This window comes from Ostrinia nubilalis, chromosome 25, assembly GCF_963855985.1.
Source record: "Ostrinia nubilalis chromosome 25, ilOstNubi1.1, whole genome shotgun sequence".
Taxonomy (NCBI): domain Eukaryota; kingdom Metazoa; phylum Arthropoda; class Insecta; order Lepidoptera; family Crambidae; genus Ostrinia; species Ostrinia nubilalis.
This window is the reverse complement of record NC_087112.1, coordinates 1893854-1911460: the sequence shown is the minus strand read 5'-3', so window position 1 is coordinate 1911460 and position 17607 is coordinate 1893854. Positions and strand designations below refer to the sequence as shown.

Genomic DNA, 17607 nt, shown 5'->3' with positions numbered 1-17607 from the left:
GTCATTAACAATATGGTATAATTTAGCCTGTCTCAAGAGTCAAGCACCATTTTGTTGACAAACGTCAGTGATCGGCACTGCGCCGAAGCTATAGGGCTGACTTCGGTAAAATGATGTGACGTGAGGTGCCAAACTGCGGAAAATGGCGGAGGAAATACATGATTTAGCATGAATTATCATGAATAATATTAACTACTTATTTACCTCTCAGTGTCTTGAGGCAACTTAAAAAAGTACATTATGTGTTTTTATTATTATTTAGGCAGTTAAATACTGCACAGTATTTAGTACAACATTTTCTTCCATCATACACAAGAATACGCGTACCTACATTGACTCACAATGTTCGCTCGTATGTGAGGCCTTGTCGAATCGTATCCTGTAGGTGGGCCATCGTGCGTGTTTTGTTTTCGATGTAAACTCGCGGAGATGAACAGGCCTGGTAATAGTCGTCAAACATAACATAAATCATTGGTAGAAAGATAGAAATAATCTTTATTGCACACCGCACATCACTAGATAGTTTTTTTTTGTATAGAATTCTATTAAATTAATCCCAAAGTAAGCCTTAAAATCATGTTTTTTTAAGTATAAGTAATAAGTAGTATTAATTAATCCCTAAGTAAGTCTTTAAAATCATGAAACTTTTAACCAATTGTTTTCGACAGTTTTTAAAATACAGTAAAAGATTTATCACGGTCTACGTTCAGGTCAAAGTGAACGCAGCCCACATCATGTATGAACAACATTGTCGATCTCTATACATTTTGCAAAGAACGCAAACTGACAGAGCGGGAACCGCAGCCTGCAGAACGGATCTAGTTTGACAAATGCTTTAAAGCATTGGTTCCCAAACTTATTTGAGGCGCGCCCCTTTTCGACCATACAAAAAATTCCGCCCCCCCCCCCCCCTTCTCCAGGTTATTATAATATTTTGTTGGTCGTATCGAGCAGTCTGGAATGCATTCTCTCAGCGGTCGCAGGATTTTTATACTTAAGTACACAAATGGCCCGCAGGGGCCCGCGCCCCCTTTTAAAGGTCTTTGCGCCCCCACTTTGGGAACCAATGCTTTAAAGTTTGACCAAACACGCGATGGCGATCAGACGTAAACGCATTGATCGCCATCGTCATCGTCAGCGCACGCGTTGGTTTATTCGAACCTTTAATCAACACTAAGATCTGATCAAATCACCTAAATAGATGAGAATAAGATAACGTCGGCGTCGTCGAACAACGTCGTATGATCGCAACCGTCAAAATCTGTTTTTTTTGCATTAAACTACTCTAAAATAGCCCCTTTATAAACTAATTTTTTAATTTTTCAAAATTCGTAATAATATCGAAGATACAGAATCGAACACCGACGGATGTGATTATTCTAACGCAGTACAGAGACGTGTTTGTGCAAGCGTCATTGTACTTCGGAAGACTACACATCGTTTGTTGGAATAGCTTATACATTTGTATTCGTATTGATATTGAATGTATCTCGAATTTCGTCTTTATATCTATAAGTTAGTTTGGACACTTTATCGTTTTGATGACTGAAAGTCACAACCATCTCTTTACTAGGGAAGTCAGAGAAAAAAAAACTGTGACGTACGTACACACCCGTCGTTGTACTAGGAAGTTTGAAAATAAAAGAAACAGTGTCCTTTTGTTTTTATTTTATGGTATTTGTAGGTAGATTGAAGAGTATAAACATTAAGAATGTTTAGTACAAAATAATTGTTTTTGGTGGCGGATGTACTGAACTTACATTGTTCTAAGGACTTTTGTTTGACGTTTGATCAGAACCATCGTTGTACTTCGGTAAAGTTTGGTAATTTTGACGTCGGATATACACAACCGACTTTGTACTAGGGACGGGTATTCCAATTGCGTCTTTGTTCTATTTTTAAATTGCTTAAAAAATAAAATAAAAAATTGAGACTACAATAATTCGATTTTAATGTGTTTCTTTTTGACGATTTGTTACTCAAAATAAACATTGTGTTAAAAATAAAGTTTTTTTTTGCGTATACAGGATGACATCTTGTAATGAGTGAACATCCTTGTAAAGGATTATAGTGCATGTCATTTGCAATCAAATTGGATAAGTATTTGCCTACGCAAAACACAATGTAATTTTTCCATACAAAAAATATAAATAATAATAATTAATATCCCGTAGCTGATTTTAAATTTTCCTGCTTTTAAGCTAAGGTAGAAAAAGCCCAAACTATAAATAATAAAAATAATAAAAGACTTTATTAAACACACAGTAAAACATAAAAGTAATATTATAAAAGAAAAAAGTGTGATAAAGGGGCGCCCGCTCAATTTTTATCGGAACACCATGTTAGGATGTCCATATTAAAACTGAGAAATGCTTGACTTTTGCCTAGTCATATACCTACATAAATAAATTGGTTACAATAACCTGTTATCCCTTACAAGGATGTTCACTTATTACACGTCACCCTGTAAGTATAGGTATGCTTAGAAAGCTTTTCGTCTAAGTTAAATTTTATACTTATTTATTTTATTCATTTCTAAGTAGCACTTACACCGTCAAATCAATGCCCCCTTTACCCTTTCAAGCAGATCCCAACATTATTCAAAAAATGCAAGATCTTATAAGTGATAGTTTTTGCATCCAGTGCCTTAATGCTACCTTTATGAGATTATCGTTCCGCCTTGGTTTGTGGGTGGATGTCGCACGCTTCGTTTTTCGGTATGCAGCCTACTCCAGAACCTTGGTGCCCCATTGGCCGTAAGTTTTGCGTACTATGTGTCCTGCCTATTGTCACTCAGCATGTTAATCTGTCGGGATATGTCATCGACTTTAGTTTGTTTACGGACCTCCCTCATTTATGATTTGATCTCGTAAAGAAACACTGACATAACCCTTGCTATAGCACGCCGTGCAACTTTGAGCTTCTTTGAGAGCCAACGTTTTGGACCTATAATAGGGTAACACACACTGATGGTAGACTCTCGTCTTTAGGCACTTTAGGATTTTGGACGAAAAGATGTCTAGTTTTCCGGATACTGCCCAGTCGAGGTAGATTCGTCGATTGACCTCTTTCTCGAAGTTGGACCTACCTAGCTAAATCTTTTGTCCAAGGTAGACATCCTTCTTGTCAACAATCTCAAGAATTGAGATCCCAACCGAAGTTGGGTAGGGTGCAACATGGACATTCGACATAAGCTCATTTTTTCCATGTTCATCCAAAGGCCCCGTTGGGATACTCGATTAAGGTCTTTAATATTGTGTCGAGGTCTTCCAAAGATTCTGCCATGACCATAATATTATCGTCGGCATACCTAAGGTGAGTGTTGTACTCGTCGTTGATATTTATGCCGAATCCTTTCATTCAAGGAGTTGGACAGGTGAACAGTTTTGGAAATAGGTATAAAATCTCCCAGCCTTACGCCTCGCTGTAGTGGAATCGCGCTCGTGCTCTGCTTCTGTATTCGGGCCGGATTGGTGCGTTCATGTAGAAGTACTTCAGTACCTCGATGTAACGAGAGTCAATACGGCCGCGGTGCAGGGAGAGATTGCAGCACTGCCCAAATCTCGATCAAATCGAAGGCCTTCTCATAGTCCACGAACTCCAAGCATAGTGGCAAGTTATACTCTTCGATCTTCTGCATAACCTGCCGCAGTTTATCATGGATGTGGTTTATCTATCCTTGATTTTTGTTAATTTTCTTTGATACCCATTGTCTTTATTTATAAATTAATTAATAATGAAACCTAATAAACAATGTTTTATATTTATTTTCTCCAACTTTCTTCATCATCCGACGGGTACTTATGGCAGAAGTTCCGTAGAATAATGACTAAAAGTGACATACGTCATATATTTGATTAAAAAAATTCGCAGAACAACGACGGTTTATCACATACATCCTCAAATTGTCCATAGAACAATGACGCATGTGATTTTTACAAAAAACTAAGTATTTTTGGAGATGGGTACATAGTTTATATAAAATAACATCTTTATGTTTATAACATCCCCAAATTTGAAACCGATCAGCCAAGTAGTTTTTTTTGTAGACACAAAAAACCGGTTCCAAAACTTCAAAACGCTCTCCTGGAAACTTAACATTTTGCAGATACGTCGTTGTTCGACGACGACGCCGACGATAAATGATTCCCAACCTCTATCTACGACGTTGACTAATTGAAGGACCTAATCCAATCAGTCTGTGGACCAGTTTAGCGACAAGTCTAGACTCGGAAAATCTAGATTTTCCGTGCAAACGCTCATTTCTCTTGATTAGCTAAAGAAATTGCTGTTTGTTCGCTGGAAAATTAACGCTTAAAGCCTTTTAATTGCTGGGAGGTAATTTCTTAGAGGTTATTAGGTAAAGCTCAGTTGTATTATCTAAGCACTTTTGAATAAAAGTACCTCCTTAGATGGAATATTGGGTGTCCAAACTGCAATTTTTTTTCTGTGTCACTATGACAGTGATGCTTAAGATGGAATGCCTAAGTAAGTATCATGTTACTAAAAGTGTTTGTCATAAGCCACTTCTGGGATGTCATTGTTGACAATGAAAACCTTTTAAATTAGGGAAAGTGAGTTTTTTCAGTTAATTTGAGTTTATTATAATGATGATCATATTATTATGTTGATATTGGAGTTACTAACAAGTTGGATTGTAAGCTGCACAACATTAAGAATTTTCAACAGACGTTCTAGATTTTGCGTTGGTTAAGGCAGGAGTTCTTTTTTATTACAAAAGAATAATAAATTGCTTCGTAACTCATTAATAATTAATTCGTATTAATTTCATTTTCGAGACTTCTGCAGCAGAAGTAGTCCTTCCTTATTAATGACAAAGAGAATAACAAATTAAATCCTAAGTCATTATCATAAAGCTCATTCTCCACTGACCTTATCGACGGGCATGGACGGGCATGCGCGGCACAGGTTCCAGAACGAGCCGATCATCTGGTGGCTCCTCCGAGGCCGGCACTCACTGTTACGCCGCGAGGCTCAACTCCTGGTGCATTCGCCGCTGGAAAAAGGAGAAATAAGTTAATATTGAAGAAAAGAAAAAATAATTGGAGAAAAGATACGAAAAATAGATAGAAAAGGAAGAAAAGAAGACAATTTTTAAACAAAGAAAAAAGAAACTAAAACGAAACAAGAAAGAAAAGGAAGAAACAAATAAAAAAAGCAAGAAAATGAAAAAAAAAAGAAAGCAGAATAATATCACAAAGAGACAACATAAGTAAATAAAGATATTGAAAAGACAAAAGATACAGAGTAAAATCCAAAATAATTTCGTAAATTGAAGAAGAATAATACAAATACTTTCACTTAAATAAATATTTAAGTATTAACAAACAGTACTGACTGACACCAATTCATTTAAGGATAGCTATTATTTAAAAACTGTAAACATTAATTAAACTAAGTAGGTAAACAAGTTTAGATTTATTTACAGATTTTCAGAAACTTTTCTAAGCGCCTTTTTACTGCAATTAGAAACAAAAAATACGAGCAGAAAATTTACAGACAACCTAACATCAAACTAAACACTGCTTAAGTATAATGTAAGTACCTACTTGGCAGCCATTTTCTAACATAAACGTATATTCAGATGTGCTGTCAATTGCACAAACCTCTTGGTTCAGCCATAATAATGAGTATTGCATAGTTCAGCTATAAAATAACATAGATATTGCTAACACTTTAAAATAAACTCTAAAGCGATCCCACTCTTCCCACGAATATTGTATGAAGCTCTCGCGTTTAAAATAAAACCTTTTACGGAGTTTATTGGCTTGCACTTAATATTGAAGCTGAGGATGGAAATAAACAGTTTGTGCTATGGTTCTCAACGTTTTAGTGCTGTGATGCCATGAATATTTATTTATGTAAGAACTTGAATGGTTTAGGTACTTTACAATTAAATTTTGCTGAGGAATTTACACACATTAAAGATTGCGATACACTGGAAATAGGCACGTAGTTTTTTTTTAAATGCATAACAAGGCAGGTACTTGTCCACAATCGCACCTGATATTTAGGTCAAAAAAATTGACATGAACAAGATTTTTGTATTAAGTTTCAATGTAATTTCAGCGAGAGCCTTATAAACTTGAAACAAACTAACTCAAATGCAAAGTAAAACATAATGTAGAAGGTACTCGTATATAGCGATATACTTCTTGTATAAAATCTTCTTAAACATTAATAACGTATTAAGCCGCAGTGTCAAAACATTTATAGACATTTTGAAACACACTCGTTGTGTTTTCAAAGTAACGCGTGTTTAATAATGGTATTCTAAAATCAATAGATAAAAATAGGTTAAACTATGGTTAAAAACCTAAGTATGCCACCGCACGTCATTGACAGACATTATAATTTGCAAAATATCCTTGACGCAGACAACACAAAGCCTCTTGGGGGCTGCTGTCCTGGTTGGGAAACTATGCCTTATTGACACGGTATTTATTACCAAAGTAGCGTGATGGACATCATATAGAGGCTAATATCAAAGTGGCGGTGAAGTTGGACATCAAGTAGAGGTCCTACTTTGTAGAGATGTCGACATGTTTAACTGTTTCTCTCTTACTTATGGTGGGATGCTGGTAGAAGTAAGAGAGATGTGTAAAGTCAAAATAACGAAAGTTTGCATAAGTAGTTTTGCAAAATTTTGCGAGGTATTGTAGCTGGTGTACGTTACCTAATAATGTTTTAATTAATACATTATAGTGGATTTTATGTTACCGTACGTAGATTTATACCAGTACCTCTAGCATGAACAACTTTCGTCTTCGAATCGTTTGCGTATTCGACTAAACTCTATACTTAACCTTCGAATTAAACGCTAATGTGACAATTTTGATTCTCAAAATAAGTTTCGTGCGACCATAATCTCATACTAGGTTCACTTTACGACACGTTCACAAGGGCGCAGTTGTAGTTTTCGTACTAAATCTTTTGATGGCGATTCGAATACGCAAACGATTCAAACTCGAAAGTTGTTCGTGCTAGCCGTACAGATAATAAAATCGAAGATCTAGGTACCCACTCAGTGAAATTTTTGATTTAGTTTTACAGTAAAAGATAAAAATTAATATCTTGTGTCTGTCAGAATTTGTACTTTTTTACGCACATTTTAAAATACAAAGTACCTACTCCTTGTAAAGCTTTTACTTATTTAAAGCATTTACGCAAAAATATTGGACTTTATTATCAATAAAATAATAAATTATCTATTCGAGCAATCCTGTCATTTCAGATTGTTTTACATATCAGTACATTTGTGTTGATGATGATGGATTCGCGTGACCGCAGTCATTTACTCAAATTGTCATAAATACCTAATACAGGTATATACCTGTAATCATATGATTGTAAATTACGAATATACATAATTTGAGGATACCTTACAGATTTAAATATAGTTATTAAAAATACAAATGACAGTCGATCGATACGTTTACGTACGAAGAGCGTGAGTACAAACTTAAAAATTTTGGGTTGGATGTTTGTGAATCTTCTAGGCAAAAATACTTCGCGGATTTTGATGAAAGTTTACAATGTTATCGTTTATTATGAAAATAAGGTACTTAAGACATATATTTTTGTCACAGAAATACTAAAAACCCCGTTAAAAACTGTTCTTTGGTTTTCCTTGTGTCTTAGGCTGGGTTGCACTATCTTAATTTAAGTTTGACAAACGTCAAATATCTGTCAAACTCCATACAAAAAACACTCAGTCTTAGGCTTAGTTCCACCACTTATTTTAACCGTGACTATAACCATAACCGGTGTTTTTTGTATGAAGTTTGACAGACTTTTGACGTCTGTTAAAGTTAAAGTAAGATGGTACAACCCAGCCTTAAAGCATCTCTATCAAAACAGCTCAGTGGTTAAAGCATAAAAACGTAATAATATTAACTAGCGGCCGCCCGCGACTTCGTACGCGTGGATCCCGTTTTACCCCCTTAGGGGTGGAGTTTCGTAAAATCCTTTCTTAGCGGATGCCTATGTCATAACATTTACCTGCATGCCAAATTTCAACCCGATCCGACCAGTGGTTTGGGCTGTGCGTTGATAGATCACTATGACAGTCAGTCAGTCAGTCAGTCTGTATTGAAGAATGGATTTCAAGGGTGATAGTTTTGACAGGTGTATTGTTCGCTTCTGACAATATTAGTAAAGTTATGAAACTGATGTTATCACTACATTGAGTGATGGAGCTACTGGAAACCCATGTCAAACTTACAAACTATGTATATTAAATAACATAGTTTCAACAAGTTTAAAATACAGGCGCAAGTTATAAGCAGAGGTTTACTATGGTACATAATTACATTTATCTATTACGAGTATAATACAATAAAATTACGAATTGTAAGAGTAACTTTTTGTGTACTTAACTATTTTTGTCTTTATTTTTGACAACATACAGTTACATTGCAGTTAATGTAGGTACTACACTCGGCGTCAAATAAATCGCACCTTCCGCGACAAACACGCAAACACTTTCAAACGTATGCATCTCCATCATCATCATCCACTACCCATCAATAATATTAGTATTATTTGAAAGCCTAGTTCTAAACTTTACCCCAAAAATGTGTCTTTAGAAGGATCCAGTGTCTCTTCTTAAAGCGACCAGGTAGTTACGCTCGAGCCAACTTTAATGGTTATAAAACTATTAAATTGGGATTTAATCGCTTTCCATCTGAAAGAAGACACGTGAAATTAGTTCAGACGCCAAATCGTGACAGACAGACTTACTTTCACATTAATAGTACTGTCTGGGTCTTAGTATTCTGCATCGTTACATCAACTTTATTCCTCCCGCTTCGACATATGAATGTAAAATAAAAAATTGGCCCCCATCCAAGTCAATGCAGCCCTCTTACATTTTATAGCCCGAAATTTCAGACTGTGATTGTATGGAAGGCACATCAAGCTTACACTGTGGTGTCTTATATGGTCGTAATAGATGCGGTTTTGCAATAAAAATGTAGACTGATGTGGTAGCGACTGTAGAGTCAACATCTCATATGAAACGTTTAATGTAGATAGCTAGCTAGAGCTATGTCTAGAGATTTGTTTTAGAATAACGATGTAGGTATGAATAGTAAAACAATTTAGCGTCTACAACAATTTCGCCTCTGTGGATTTCAGTCTGTCACATAGCTTTTCCTATCACGTGTTTTCGTCCCTTATAATCCAATTCTACAACCTCTCTCAAGGAGAAGCATGATCTCACGTTTTTTATAAAGCGGCTACTACGAGTATCTCCTTGAAGTGGTCAATCCATCGAATAGTGGGGCGTATGTTTGCCGAGATGTACGCCCGTATTCACAAACATTACTATGAGGTCTCACAGTGCGCGTGAACGCACAGGGTGACATACGAACCAATCACAGACCTCTATTCAACGCTATGTGTTCCTTTTGCTGCTTTACTTAGCAAGCATCGTTTGTGAATACGGGCGTTAGTCTCTTTTCGAGAACATTTCTACATTTTTCATTGGAAAATGCCAGTTAATTAGCTCTCCATAGGTTGTCTGGAAGAGATCGTTTCATAGTGATAAGACCGCCTAGTTGTACCTTATGTGTTCCTTTTCTTTCTGTTCTGTTCTTTGATGTGCAATAAAGAGTATTTATTATTATTATGTATTTTCTCTGTAAGTGATTTTTGTAATCTTTTGAGAAAAATAAATATCAAATTGCCACTTCAATTTGCTACATTAGCGGGCTATGCCTGTCACTCAAAGATCTTCAAAGGATAAAATATTTATCCTTGTAATGCAAAAATGCAGCAATGCTAGAAAATGCGAATAGGCGGATTTGGGTTGGCTAGACATCTCTTTGTGATTATGATTTGCAGAAAATTAATATTTCCGATTCCCTTCCAGGCCACAAGATTTCCCCTTACAGCCGCAATATTCAACCGCATAATTCAAACCTAACGACTCGTCTTGAGGGTAGAAACGATTTAAACGCAATTCCGGGACCCATAAGTAGGGTTACCATTCTTCTGGATATTTCCGGACACTTCCGGTCTTTTGACCTTCAAAATTTTGCTTTACAAGGTATTTAAAGACATAGTAGGCCGCAGGTGAAAGTGTTAGGACAGCATGTAAGGTAGATATTTATTTTGTACTACGACATTTAAAAGAACTTTACAAAGCGATTTATTTTTTTACACGCACGGATTTTTTTACAGCTAAGACACTGTGGTATTTTATTTTGTTGATATATGGCATTTATTTATTTATTTATTCAGGACAATAAACAAACCATTTGCATTCTGGGTTTTTGGCAATCAAGCCAGTCCTGGTTCCTGTAGAAAGTCTGTGATAATTAAAAGTGGGAATAGTTCCGGTTTGTAACAATTTACCCCAACTTTCAGTGGCAGTGGGCGGGGCACATAGCTCGTAGAGACGATGGCCGTTGGGGCAGGAAAGTTCTCAAGTGGCGACCACGGGCTGGAAGACGTAGCGTGGGCAGGCCTCCTACTGGGTGGACCGACGATCTGGTAAAGGTCGCGGGAAGAGCCTGGATGCGGGCAGCGCAGGACCGTTCATTGTGGAAAACCTTGGGGGAGGCCTTTGTCCAGCAGTGGACGTCATTTGGCTGAAACGAACGAACGAACCCCAACTTTCAGATTATTTAAAAAAAATATATGAATCACCATCACATCACCCACAGGAAGTCCACTGCTGAACGTACAAGGCCTCCCCCAATGATTTCCATATTTTTACGAATATTCCAGAAAAATATTTTTCAGCATTTTAAAGTTTGCCACCCTACATTACCGTTATATGGGATATTGGAACCCTGCCATCTCTATACGTACTGGACTCGGGAGCTGCAAGTCTGGAGGGAGATTTTGGGGTCCTTAGGAATACAAATTGATTTGGTGAGGCTGTGCTTTGAGCTGAGCTTTGTCAAATAAGGGGGATGCAACCTAAAAGTTTTACTACGAGTACGTATGTGTAGATGTTTTATGATGAATCTAAAATTTTAAAGGTATTACGCATTATTTCAAAATAATAAAACAGCTTAACGCGTTTTCTTAAGCACTCTTTTAGCAGATGAAGAAGATCATTCAGCTCGTCGAAGACATTAAAATACTACAGTTTATGCACTGACATAGTTTTTAAGAACACTGTTAAAAAAACTACGAACTCTGTACTGAAATTAATGCATTTATTTTACTCTTCATTTTATGTAAGATTCAAAACTCTCTAATGAATTCCTAACTTATCTCTGTCAATTTTATCTCGAAAATATAGTTTCAAAGAATCCACGATAATGTTTGATGAAACGAAAGCTATAACCGAATATTTATTTAATATAACCCACGTCCTAATAAAAGTCTACACATACCTCCCTAGGGTGGCGCGCTTCCAACTCCCTAACGATACTCGAACGACAAATAGGGTATAGGTAGCAGTTAAAACGAGAGTTATATGTGTTTTGATTACCGGTTCTGTAGAGATAAATACCTCTACTTTCTATGCTTACTTACAAAATGTAGAAAATGCTGTGTCAATGAAAATTTAAAAGAAGTGCACGTAAAATACATGTATAATGGAACTGAGCTTCCCAAAATGTATCGCAAAAAACGGCAAAGGTCACAGTAAAAAAAATTTGAAAGCCGTGGAATCTAATTTGGGTCCAAATTGTAGTAACGAGTAGTTACTCATACTCGTACATAAGTATTACCTATTATACGAGTAGGTATAGGTGAGTATAAGTACAGTTAAACTTAATACTTAACTATTAGCTTGAACTATGGCGATAGGTAAAACCAGGTAAAACCTCAAATATGGTAAAATATTTTAAAGTCAACTTTTACTTTGCAATAAATTACAAGTAATTAATGGTTTGCGCAAATTATTATGGGCATTAAAAGTTCGACAATAAAGAACAAAGTTGTAACTGTAGGCAAAATATCGCTAGGAAAGTTTTCAAGGTAAAAGTGAAGTCAAATAGTCCTTCAGTAGGCAGGTATGTTATTTGCCTCATTAAATAATAATATCCTTGGACATTTTACGCTCTGTAGTCCCTAATCCCTACTTTAACATTATATGCAAAAGTAACTAACTCTGTTTGTCTGACTGTTACGCTTTTACGCCTAAACCACTAAGGGTGGATTCGACCAAACAAGAGTAAATATTAATCTCAGAATAAATCGTCAGTTTTGACATATTTCCCATACTAAAACTGTTAATGTACCAGTTATACCAGGAGTTATTCTCGGATAAAAGTTTGGTCGAATCGGGCCTTAACCGATTATGATGATAGTTTGTGTCCCGGGAAAGGACTTAAACGATAGTTTTTATCTCGGTTTTTTAAACAAGGAACGTGGTAAAGTTTTTCTGTAACCCAAAATTTTACGTTGGTGAAGCCGTGAGCAGAAGAAGTAGTAAGTAATAAATAAAACCGATTAAGGATTGTTAAAATTGTGTAGCCAGTCTTTTAACATGGTCTTAATCTTTTTAAGAAATAATACTTCAACAAAAAGCAAGATTCGTGTTTTACAGCTAACCCCCAAATACTTAAAGACCCAAAGAAAAATTCTAAGCAGAAAATCTCACATAAAATATTCACTCGAATATGTCTCCCGTATATCATTCTCATTTTCCTGAAAGTTATTCAGCTGAAGATTGCATTTATAAGCAAATCCTTGGGGTTAAGAAATGGGGTTGTTTGATAGAAATCTCTGATGTAGAGACAAGCAGTTCATCAGATTATACATACATGTTTTATAAAATAGCTTCTCTACACAAGATCTGTATAGTTGATGTTCTGGCATCTATCTTTAAATATAAAAGCGAAAGGTCACTGACTGACTTACTCATCACGAAATCTCAGAAACTTTAACACCTACAAACTTTAAATTTGACAGGTAGGTTCTTTATAGCACAATATAGGGTGTAAACATCCGCTAAGAACGGATTTTACGAAGTCGCGGGCATAGCTAGTACCTACCTAATAACAGAAATGAGATGACCACCAGAATTTTTTTTTGTTTTGGCAAATGTTGTAATTGTCTTAGAACTCTCTACTGCATCATGGAGGCGTTGTTCTTCCTTTTTAGACGATAAACATCCTCTTTTTTGACAAAGGAGTTTCATAACTTTTGTTGTTTTTCTCACTGGAAAGCCAACGTGTCCAGTTACTTGCAAGAATATCCACAAAAACAAAAATAATTGGACACTATTTCGATGGGTGCCTGGAATAAAGCCGCAATAGCCATAGCAGCAGTTTTCCGATTAAGTGATTTTAGTAAACTGCGGGTCCCTATACACCGTTTGAATTTTTTTCAGAATTTTATCTTTGAAACTGCCTGATTTACCAAAAGCACTATGGATATTGAATCGTTATTCCCATTCATCATTTAAAATTTGTTGACCGGAATAATCGTGCCATATACAATGTTAAAACTTTTATTTAAATCTTCTACAAGCAAACGGCTATTACTGTATCCATCAGATCAGCGCCTGAGGCTGCAATACACTATTGCTGTTTGATTAATTGCACACTTTTTACCGGAATAAAACCACAATGGACTCTTACGGAACCGACTTTCAATGTATGAAGCGGCAATATGTATTTCTACCTTTTTTTAAAGTATATTCTAAGCACTATAACCTTATGCACATTAAATGTTACTCCAGAAAAAATAACGCATCGTTTGATATACAAACCGTTTTGATACGCCTCGTAGTTTAGAATTTATTATTCAAAATTGACACTAAATCTCTTCTCCTGTAAAATTGTGTTTTGTCGATTGTGGCTTTATTCCCGGCACCCATCGATTTTAAAACTACGCTCAAATATGAAGAATCTACACTCAAAAATTTATTCAATTGTGATTGGTGATCTTTAAATACTAAGGTGTTAGCTGTATTTAAGTATTGAATCGAGTTTTGTTTATCGCCTTATAGTAGAAAAAAAGATGCTTCTCTCTCTCTCTCTTCTCTGTCTGTTCGCTTAGATCTTTTAAACTACACAAAGATTTCTATGGAGTTTTCAGCAATAAATAGTGTGATTTAAGAGAAAGGTTTTTATGCATAATACATACACAGCACCCGTACAAATTTGGGGCGGGTCGCTAGTTCCTTAGGTTCTCTAACGTTAAATGAATGATTAAAAGTAGGTACAACCAGCGTCAAACAGTTCGTGACAACAAAGTGGCCGAAAAATTGGCAACAAAAAAAGTGGTGCAAGCTTTTTGGCTACTTAGGTTCACGAACTAACGCTGACTGTACCTATTTCTTGGGAAATAAGTATGAGTAAACTAGAAGGCAATTTATTTACTATTATGAGAAGTAATCAAGATAGTATAGAAGTTATCGGCGTTCCGAAGGCTATGTGGGGGGCCGGTCGAACCTCCCTAGGCAGTGGGGAGTTCTGCAGTGGTTTTATTGGGCAAAAAGTATGAAACTCTTCGGTTAAATGAGGGTCATTTGCTGAAATGTACACACTGCATTGGCGTAATGAGAACCATATTTTATAGTGCAGTTCTTGCTTTGTTTTAAAAAAATATATGATACACTAGCTGATCAGGCGAACTTCGTATCGCATATGATCATAGGGGATAATGTAGGGTTCAAATGGTGAAAGAATTTTTCAAATCGGTCCAGTATTTCAATACAAACAAACAATGAAATCTTTCCTCTTTATAATATTAGTGTAGAAGTGTAGTGAGCTATGGTTATGTTGATTTGGAATATCGTAAAACGAAAATCGTAAACAGTAAACCAAAGGTCCAGTCCAGACCATATTGTAATAAGCTAAAGTGGGAATTGGCTGCACATATCTGTCGCAGTACCGATGCGGTGGCGATGGCGGTCTAGCTGTAGATCCTGGCTACACAGGAGTTGCAGCGATAGGAACAAGAGGTGGGAATAGTACCGTGTACTGATGTATGGTGAAAATCAAAATAAAGACCACGTTTTGGTAAACCTAGTGTGGTATGACTCCTGTTTGATGGAACGACGACTTTATAAGATGATGATAGAGGTCAGATGAAGCAGGGTACCAGGGTTTTGTTGCGCTCTTTGTGGAGGCTTATGTACAGCAGAAGACTGGCAAAGGCTGAAATGATGACGATAAAAGGTTGGTTAGTGTTCTTTTAAAGACCATTTAAAGGAAGGAACGTTGATCTGGTCAACTTTGTTTCTTACAGGAAGATGATTGACTGTTGACAGCCAAATGACGTCCAACTGCTGGACAAAGGCCTCCCCCAAGGATTTCCAATATAGACCGGTCCTGCGTTGCCCGCATCCAGGTGCCACCTTCACCAGATCGTCGGTCCACCTAGTGGAGGGCCTGCCCACTATTATTATTTACTAATATTTATTTATTTTTAATAGAAACAATACGGCAATCATTCATTAAAATGATTATTTGCCAGTTCTAGTTTGCTACGAAATCCAATTACCTAATCCATTATAATTAGAAGTTTTGTAACTTGAATTTAACGTGTACTTCACAATAATAACAACAATAAAGGAAATAATATAGGGACGGTGGAACTAATGAATTTCTAAAGGGATCAGCAACGCTTCCCAGATTTCCCAGAACGCTAATCTCATTATTATAAACGTGGTATCACGAATAAAGCCTCATCCCATTACTTATCTTAACGAGGTCCGTAATTGCGGTCGTCCTGAATTCATCCAGGAATAATTGCTCGTACCCTCGGGCCGGAGGACGAGTGACGTCACCACTGTCAATAATATGGTGGTAACGATCCATGACGTCAGCCTTGCAGCCCATTCGCCCAGGCTCCCATACATTGCCCCTCTATTATCACAGATATCTACCTAGATCCTTATAGGAGCAGCGATGTATAAGCATCATTGCGATCCAGTAAATCAGTGGCTTCTCAACCCTGGTGTGATTTGAACGTGTGATAAAAACTTTTTTAATATATTTTTGATAGTTTTCTAAAAAAGTGACAAGATGAACGTGCATCATACGGTACACAGGGCGAGAGTCTATCGCCAAAATTCGACAATTAGCAGATTGGTAAGTAATTTGCTTTTTAATTGGCTCAAATATTCGAGTTTTGTATCGCTACAGGTTGTGGGAATTCACGTTTGAATGGGGACCCAATTTTGACGTTTCGCAACATCAGCTGACAGTAATTAAAACACGTGAAACACGCCCCAAAAATCATTCTGCGTGATCCCAGATTTGCAAGACAAAAGAAAACCACGAATGCTTGATAAAAAATGCCTGACAGCATCGTAAAATTGATGAGAACTGTGCCACAGAAATAAAATGAGATAACTGAACTTACGAAATTAGTCTCCCAGCGGCTCCTTTTCACACCCACTAAAGCAATTTCTGAACTGTTTTACTGCGGAACTTAAAACGGAGCAGCAGAAATCGAGAATGGAATTTGGAAACCTATTTTTTTTTGCTAAACGCGAAGCGCGGTGTAAGTGTTTTCGCGCTAGGACCCGGCTTCTTCGGCGACTACTGCATACTCAGCGAAAAATCAATATCCACCCCGAGGCCCGAGCCGCATGCGGAACCCGCCACAGAGCATAACACTGCTCACCCATTTCCGTATTATGTAACGGACGTGAAAGAGACGGCGATATATCCGCCCGTTCAACGAGCAACAACCCTCGACGCGCGCCAATCGGGTAAACCAAAATGGCCGACTGACGTTTAGCGTTTCGGCGCGAAAAATGACATTTGTCAGCGATAATTCGAATGTAAATTGCGGGTTTATCGATTTTATATCTTCATTTTCGGTTACCTTGCTTTTAAATTATGCTACACCGCCTACGTTGTCGTGAAACTGTGTGCCGGCTTATTTATCGAGACAAAATTTTGTTTTGACTTAACATTTTATCGCAACTGTATCAAAATTGATTGATGTCATTAAAGGCTTTATATTTTTGAGATTAGAGGTGATTATAGCGTGTACTATGTCAGTTTACGTAAGATTTAGCCCGGGGTGAATGTCTTGAGCACAGTAGTAGTGTTATTGCAATTGCAACTGACTGGCGCAATGCAGCATAAGATTGCATTTATTTTATGTTGAACTGCATTCTGGGTTAGGTCGGGTAAAGTAGAACATTAATCGGGATGTCCCTTGCATAATTATTTAAAGTCTATGCAGAGACAATCATAGACAATGACTCTATGATGTATTTTGTTCTTCATCTGCCAGTTTGCTGAAATTACATCAAGGGCAATGTTTTTATCTTTAATTATTGAGAAATTTAAAAGATCAGAAAAAGTTTTATTAGGAGTCACAATGCACAAAGGTATACCTTAGTAATAACGTCGGGATAAAGTTGGAGACTGTCTAGTAAAACGATTTCTGTATTCGTCATCTATCCCTCTTACTCATGCAAGCATACCAGAATGCATAAAAGAGATGGATAGAACTGAATTCGTTGATTCTTTTTGTTGGGCCTTCGATCAACGTCAAATCAAAGGATAACGATGATCCGTTTTGGGATTCTCGCTCTTATAGGCATCTAAAATAGGAGAACTACCAGTCTAGATCGCTTAACGCTTAGAAAAAACTGAAAGGTGTTGGGTATCCTTGAAAACATTGATAGAGGTAGGTGACTTTTGCCGCAAT

The 17607-nt window shown here is 36.8% G+C and overlaps 1 protein-coding gene across 1 annotated transcript in view; it reads right to left on the bottom strand.

The window, feature by feature from the left end:
- Positions 1-16477, bottom strand: part of LOC135084058 (uncharacterized) — an 86990-nt gene extending 70513 nt beyond the window's left edge. The window contains exons 1-2 of the mRNA XM_063978801.1: positions 16303-16477; positions 4894-5017 (exon numbers count right to left, since the gene is read on the bottom strand). Coding sequence (XP_063834871.1) covers positions 4894-4950 — 57 coding nt within the window. The 5' untranslated portion in view covers positions 4951-5017; positions 16303-16477. The remainder of the gene's footprint in view (positions 1-4893; positions 5018-16302) is intronic.
- Positions 16478-17607: the final 1130 nt, after the last annotated feature.